Below are 6,955 nucleotides of genomic sequence, written 5' to 3' on the forward strand. Positions count from 1 at the left end.
GTCAGCTGAGAACGCTGGTCAGTTTCAGTTTCCTGGCTCTTCCCAGCTTCCAAGCTCTCAGCCCAGAGATCCTCTTCCTCCTCTGCCTCCTGCTCTGCCGTGAGCTGTCGCCCCGGCAGGCAGCCAGCAGCAGCAATGGGCAGCTGGCTATCCGGCACCTGCCCAGAAACGGTGTACTCGGTACCTGCTCAGAAACTGGATGAGTATATCCAGACCTCACTGAGGCCGACGGAAGACTGTCAGAGACAGATCGATGAGGCTGTGGACACCATCTGTGCCGCCCTGCAGGAAGCCACGGAGCCTCCCACGGTGATAGATGTCGCCAAAGTGAGTGGAGGGCCGGGGTCGGGGCTCCTGGTTATCGGAAGTCGGAGTGACTTGGTGCTGAGCGCCTACTGTGTGCCAGGCCCTGGGGGCACCACACATCGTCCTGTCCGCCCCACCCTCGGAGAGAGGAGGGGAGATAGTTTGGAGTTTAGGAGCACAGACTCTGAAGTCCGCTCTGCCCCTTATTACTGTGTGACCCGGGGCAGGTTGCTTAACCTCTCTGTGCTGCAGTCTCCGAATCTATAAAATGGGAGAGGAACAATACCCATCTGAAAGTGTTGTGAGGTTTGAGCATATAACGTTCTTAGTACAAGGCCTGGTACATGGTTCGTGTTCAGTAAATTAGCTGCGATTACTCCCTGCTATTGTTCTATCCTTCCCATTTACAGAGCAGTAAACGGAGGCTAAAGGACTTCGGTGAAACTACCCAAAAGTTGCTCGGTGGTGGCATTTCCAGCAAGTGGGGGGTGGGAGCTCTCGTCAGTTAGAAATGGTTGGTGCTATGGGCACAAACCCCAGGGCTGAGGCTAAAGATCCTGGGCCTTCGGGGAGGAAAGGGGGCTGGGAAGGTGCCAGGACCCTAGGGCAGGGAGGGGGTTGGAGAGCCCCACGCCCACCGCCATGCTCTCCGGCGCTGGAGACTCACTTCTCTGCAGCCGCGGGCTACCTCGCCTCTGCCGTCACACACACCCACTAGCCCCAGCAGGAAAGACACTTGGATACTGGTGTCTCCTGCCTTGGCCCAGAGGAGGAAACTGAGGCACAGGGAAGTTATTTAATAGCACCATCCTGCCTCTCAATATTAATTGACTTATTCTAATTAAAATAAACGTACAAAAAGATAAACGCACAGAGCTAAGTATGCAGCCTGTTTGGATTGCCACGAGCAACGGAGATATGTAAGCTACACCCAGCTCGAGAAGCAAAACATTCCCAGCCCCGCCCTGGCCGGCTTGGCTGAGTGGATAGAGCACCAGCCTGCGGATTGAAGGGTCCCGGGTTCGATTCCGGCCTGGGGCACATGCCTGGGTTGTGGGTTTGGTCCCCAGTGGGGGGCGTGCAGGAGGCAGCCGATCCATGATTCTCTCTCATCATTGATGTTTCTCTCTCTCCTTCTCCCTTCCTCAATAAAGAAATAAATTTTAAAAATAAATAAATAAACATTCCCAGCCCCCGAGGGCCCCTGCACTCCCTGTCCTGTCACCGCCCTCACCCAGGGCAGCGCCCTCCTGCCTCCGACGGCAGAGATCATTCTGCCGGTTTTTAACTTCGTCTGCATGTAAGGGGGCCATGCATCCCAGTTTGCCTGGGGCCGAGGGGTTTTCTGGGACGAGGGTCTTTCGACGCTAACACTGGGTACACGGGACCCGTTGGTCACCCTGGATAAATGAGTCCACGCCCTGTGTGGCTTTCGTGTCTGGTCTCTTTGACCCACCCTGTTCAGGAAATGTCTGTCGTGTGGGCACCCTGTTCAGGAAATGTCTGTCGTGTGGGCAGGTGGTGTGCACCGCATTTATCCACAGGAGTTTCCTCCAGGTTGGGGCTAGTATGAAGAGTATTGCTATGGGCACCCTGGTCTTTGGGGGGACCAGTGGACGCCTGCCTCTCAACTTTAAGACTATGGTGACATTTGGGGCGCTTTCTCAAGTTAAGTAAGACTACTGCCTCCTGGGGAGTGCCGTGACCCCCAAAGGCTCCTGACTCTCACACCTGCTTCTCTGTTGCTGGCAGGGTGGCTCCTATGGCCGGAAAACGGTCTTAAAGGGCAACTCCGATGGTACCCTTGTCATCTTCATCAGTGACCTTGAAAAATTCCAGGACCAGAAGGAAAACCAACATGCAATCCTCGACAAAATCTGGGAGCGGCTGACAGCTTGTCAGCTCGAAAGGAAGCTGACAGCCAAGATGGAGATGCAGAGGTCCTATGGTGGCCTCACCATCCTGCTGTCCACACAATGGCAGAGCGTCACTTTTGACGTGCTGCCCGCCTTTGATGCTCTGGGTGAGCCCTTGGGGTATGTGGGGGTGGGGGTGGGTCTTGAGGGGTGTGTTGAGAGAGCAAAGTCCAAGAGAGGGATGGTGGATAGGTACCTTTGGTGCTTTCCGAAGTGGAGGCCTTCAAGAGAGGAAGTCCCTCCTACCCTGGTTTTCTCTCTTCTCTAGGACTTCCCATCTCCTCATTGGCTTTTTGTTGTTGTTGTTAGTCCTCACCCGAGGATATTTTTCCATTGATTTTTAGGGAGAGTGGAAGGGAGGGGGGAGAGACAGAGAGAAACTTCGATGTGAGAGAAACACATTGATTGGTTGCGTCCTGCACGAGCCCTGACCAGGGCCTGGGCTGGGGAGGAGCCTGCAACCAAGGTACGTGCCCTTGACCGGAATCAAACCCAGGACCCTTTGGTCTGCAGACTGACGCTCTATCCACTGAGCAAAACCAGTTGGGGCTCCTCATTGGCTTTTTTTTAAATTTATTTATTGACTAAAGTTTTACATATGTCTCCTTTTTCCCCACTTGACGACCCCCCCCCCACAAGCCATTCCCACCCCGGGCAAGCCCCCACCACCCCAGTGTCTGTGTCCATTGGCTATGCTAAGATGCATGCATACAAGTCCTTTGGTTGCTCTCTAATCCCCCCTTCCCTGCCATTTGTCTCTGGATCTATTCTTGTTCATCAAATTATGTTGATCATTATATTCCACATATGAGTGAGATTATGTGATTGTTGTCTTTCTCCGACTGGCTTATTTCGCTTAGCATAATGCTCTCCAGTTCCATCCATGCTGTTGCAAGTGGTAGAAGTTCCTCCTTTTTTATAGCAGCGTAGTATTCCATTGTGTAGATGTACCACATTTGTTTAATCCACTCACCTGCCTCATTCACACAGGAGGCTCCTGAGCCTGTGTTCATATTAGCTGTGCAGCAGGATTCTGATTGGCACCCCAGTCTGAGAGCCACTGCCCTGCATCACCCGACCTCACAGGCTCAGTGCTGCGGGGAGTGCACCTGCCACCCGGCAGCCATCCCAGCCTCCGGGGCTCTGCCTGCACCTGCCTCCTCAAGGTGCCTGTACCCTTGACCCTGAACTGCAGCGCTCACTGGATGGGCTCACTAGCGGGATATACTGTATGTGATATATAAACTTCATTTTCTTCCAGGTGTAGGCCAATACCATTTTTCAAAGAAACCGTCTTTCCCCCACTCATTTGGAACTCCTTCTTTTTTCATTTACAATCGTTTCTCCTTTCCTCTGTTTGCTCTCACTGGTCTTGTCTTCAGCCAGCGCCATAGCATTTGCATGATGGTCCTTTTAGACTTCATTTGTCACCGAGCAGGGCCAGCCACCCCGCACCTTTTAAGCAAACAGACCTGGCCTCTGCCAGAGGAGGCAGTTTGCTACCAAACCACACCCAACCTTCCAAGTCCTTCTTCTCTTTCCTCCCAGACTTGAGCGGCAAGCCCAGCCCCTCGACCTATCGAGACCTCAAAAGAGCCTTGGACCAGGCAAAAGCCAGCCCCGGTAGATTCTCTGTCTGCTTCACAAAACTCCAGCAGAATTTTTTTAACAACCATCCCAGGAAGCTGAAGGATTTGATCCTCTTGGTAAAGGCCTGGCATCAACAGGTCAGTTTCATCTTGCATTACCTCTGGCTGCCGTCCATTTCCTTTGGGTCACAATAACTTGCAATCCAGCAAAGGACAACAATCTTAGGTATACAGCTCGATGCGTTTTATATTGTTTTAAGCAGAACTCAGGGAGTGGCCTCAAGCCCACTCCCAGTGAACACTCCCCCAAACAGCCCACTAACCTAATAGCTGTCACCACAAACTCATTTTGCTTGCTTTTCAACTTGATATGAATGGAGTCTGACTGTATGTACGTTGTGTCTGCTGTCTTCTGTTCAACGTTATGTCTGAGAGATTTGTCCATGTTGGTGCGTGTGGTTGTCATTTTTTCATTGTTTTGTAATATTCCATTGTATTACTATCCACACATTGACCCACTCCTCTGCTGATGGACATCTGGGCCATTTCCAAATTGGGGCTATTATGAATTATGTGACTATGGGTGTTCCCTGCATGTGTTTTTGTAAATTTGAGACTCCTCTTTAAAATATACATTTTCTGCCAAAACCGGTTTGGCTCGGTGGATAGAGCGTCGGCCTGCGGACTCAAGGGTCCCAGGTTCGATTCCGGTCAAGGGCATGTACCTTGGTTGCAGGCACATCCCCAGTGGGAGGTGTGCAGGAGGCAGCTGGTCGATGTTTCTCGCTCATCGATGTTTCTAACTCTCTATCCCTCTCCCTTCCTCTCTGTAAAAAATCAATAAAAAAAAAATATTAAAAAATAAAAAATAAAATATACATTTTCTTTTATTGATTTCAGAGAGGAGGGGAGAAGGAGAGCTAGAAACATCAATACTAAGAGAGAATCATTTGATCAGCTGCCTCCTGCATGCCCCCTACTGGGGATTGAGCCCGCAGCCCGGGCTTGTGCCCTGACCAGGAATTGAACTTCTTGGTTCATAGATCAATGCTCAACCAGAGTCACACTGGCTGGGCAAGCACTCCTTTTTCTTGAGTAAATATGCAGGCATGGAACTGCTGAGTTATAAAGTATATGTATATGAAAACATATGTGTGTGCGCATACATATACACATGGCATATATGTATGCATGTGTGTGTCCACAATGAGGAATAGGTACATATTTAACTTTAGGGAATACTGCCAAATACAGATGGGCCTTCTCTTACAATGGTTTGACTTAAGATTTATTTTTAAATATGTTTCTATTGATTTAGAAAGAAAGGAAGGAAGAGAGAGAGAGAAACACCTATTAGATGCTTCCCGCACATACCCCACCCAGTGACCGAGCCTGAAACCGGGGTCTGTGCCCTGACTGGAAATTGAACCGTGACCTCCTGATTCATGGGGTCGACGTTCAACCACTGAGCCACACCGGCCGAGCTGGTTTCTTGATTTCAGAGCCCTGACATGGGAAGAACTGGGTCTCTAAGTTAGCTGCTGCCCCATTCTTCTCCCGCAGTGCCAGAAACGGTGGGAGCGTCAATCCCTGCCACCCTCGTATGCTCTAGAGCTGCTTACCGTCTATGCCTGGGAAGAGGGGTGTAGAGAGGAAGACTTTGACATAGTTCAAGGCCTCAGAACTGTCCTAGAGCTCATCGAGAAGCAGGAGCAGCTGTGTGTCTATTGGACAGTCAACTACAACTTTGAGGATGAGACCGTCCGGAACGTCATGCTGAACCAGATCCGATCATCAAGGTACCAACTTCCGTGGCCCTCTCTTTCCCTCTCCATCTGCGTGCCAGACTGTGCCCCTTTAGAATGAGCACTCACCCCTGTCCCTTCCAGCCAGGGGTGTGCCACACAGATGCCAGCAGCACTGGGCAGGGATGCGAGGAGAGGTCTGAGGGAGGAACCCTGACCCATGCTTTCATTCACACTACAAACCATCATCACATTTTGTGCTCCAGACAAACCCTTGCGAGGTATTTCCCTTTACAGAAGGCAGAGGCTAAGAGAGAAGAAAGATCCACAGGAAGAGGCCATCTTATTACATGACTAGAGGCCTGGTGCACAAATTCGTGCACAGGTGGGGTCCCTGGGCCTGGCCAGCGATCAGGGCCAATTGGGGCTGATCGGAGTAGATCAGGACCGGCCAGCTGGAGAAAGAGACCGCGGGAGGTTGCTGGTCATGGTAGATTGTCTGTGGGAGTGCACTGACCACCAGGCGGCAGCTCCTGCGTTGAGTGTCTGCCCCCTAGTGGTCAGTGCGTCGTCACGCTGACCAGTCGACCGGTTGTAATGGTTGCTTTGGCTTTTATATATAGATTAATAGAATGCCTCTCTCTGTCAACCAGAGAGCACAGGACCAGAGAGGCTGGCCGCAAAGCACCTCAGCAATTGAGAGAAACCACAGGACTTCCCAGAAGCCCAGTCTAGGCCTCTCTCCCTAAAGCTGATTTCCCTTCCCACAGGCAGCCCAACTGATTTTTTTTTTTTATAATCTAATGGAATTCATAGGCCAGTCATCTTGGATCCAACTGACCCCACCAATACGGTGAGCAAAGATGAGACGGGCTGGCAACTGCTAAAAGTAGAAGCTCAAAACTGGTTAATTTCTCTCATCCTGAGAGAGTCACCTGGACCATCTTGGAATGTTCTGGTGAGAGGGTGTTCCAAATATAGCTCCTGTCATGCGTCAGGGAGGGCCCTCCTCCTCCCGACACCCGGCTGCAGTCTTCCTCGAGATCACCGTGTGTCGGTGTCCTCGGGCTGCTGTAACAAAGCCCGGGCCCTGGGCGGCTTAAAGCAGCAGAGATGTTTGCTGTCACAGTCCTGAGGACTCGAAGTCCAGGCTCAAGGTGTTGGCAGGGCTGTGCTCCCTCTGCAGCCTCCAGAGGAAGATTCTTCCATGCCTCTCCCAAACTCGGTGGTTGTCAGCAGTCCTTGGCTTGTGGCAGCATCACTCCCATCTCTGCTCCATGGTCTCATGGCCTTCCCCTCTGTGTCTTCACAAGGTCTTCCCCCCAGGCTGTCGGTCTCGGCGCCTCTCTCCTCTTCTTATTAGGACCCAGGGCATATTGGATCAGGGCCCACCCGAATG

The 6,955-nt window shown here is 51.6% G+C and overlaps 1 protein-coding gene across 1 annotated transcript; it reads left to right on the plus strand.

Annotated features, from left to right (window-relative positions):
• Window positions 1-34: 34 nt before the first annotated feature.
• On the plus strand, window positions 35-6,706 carry LOC102421700 (2'-5'-oligoadenylate synthase 2). The gene is made up of 5 exons (XM_006099060.3): window positions 35-327; window positions 2,059-2,329; window positions 3,771-3,949; window positions 5,375-5,610; window positions 6,373-6,706. The coding sequence occupies exons 1-5, from the start codon at window positions 136-138 to the stop codon at window positions 6,689-6,691; spliced, it is 1,197 nt and encodes a 398-aa protein (XP_006099122.3). The 5' UTR covers window positions 35-135; the 3' UTR covers window positions 6,692-6,706.
• The last annotated feature ends 249 nt before the right edge of the window (window positions 6,707-6,955 follow it).

This window comes from Myotis lucifugus, unplaced genomic scaffold (assembly GCF_000147115.1).
Source record: "Myotis lucifugus unplaced genomic scaffold, Myoluc2.0 scaffold_256, whole genome shotgun sequence".
NCBI lineage: Eukaryota > Metazoa > Chordata > Mammalia > Chiroptera > Vespertilionidae > Myotis > Myotis lucifugus.

Coding starts and splice junctions, on each gene's coding strand:
- LOC102421700 (XM_006099060.3), top strand. CDS start 136: ATGGGCAGCTGGCTATCCGGCACCTGCCCAGAAACGGTGTACTCGGTA. Junction 328..2,058: donor CGGTGATAGATGTCGCCAAA/GTGAGTGGAGGG, acceptor TGTTGCTGGCAG/GGTGGCTCCTATGGCCGGAA. Junction 2,330..3,770: donor GCCCGCCTTTGATGCTCTGG/GTGAGCCCTTGG, acceptor CTTTCCTCCCAG/ACTTGAGCGGCAAGCCCAGC.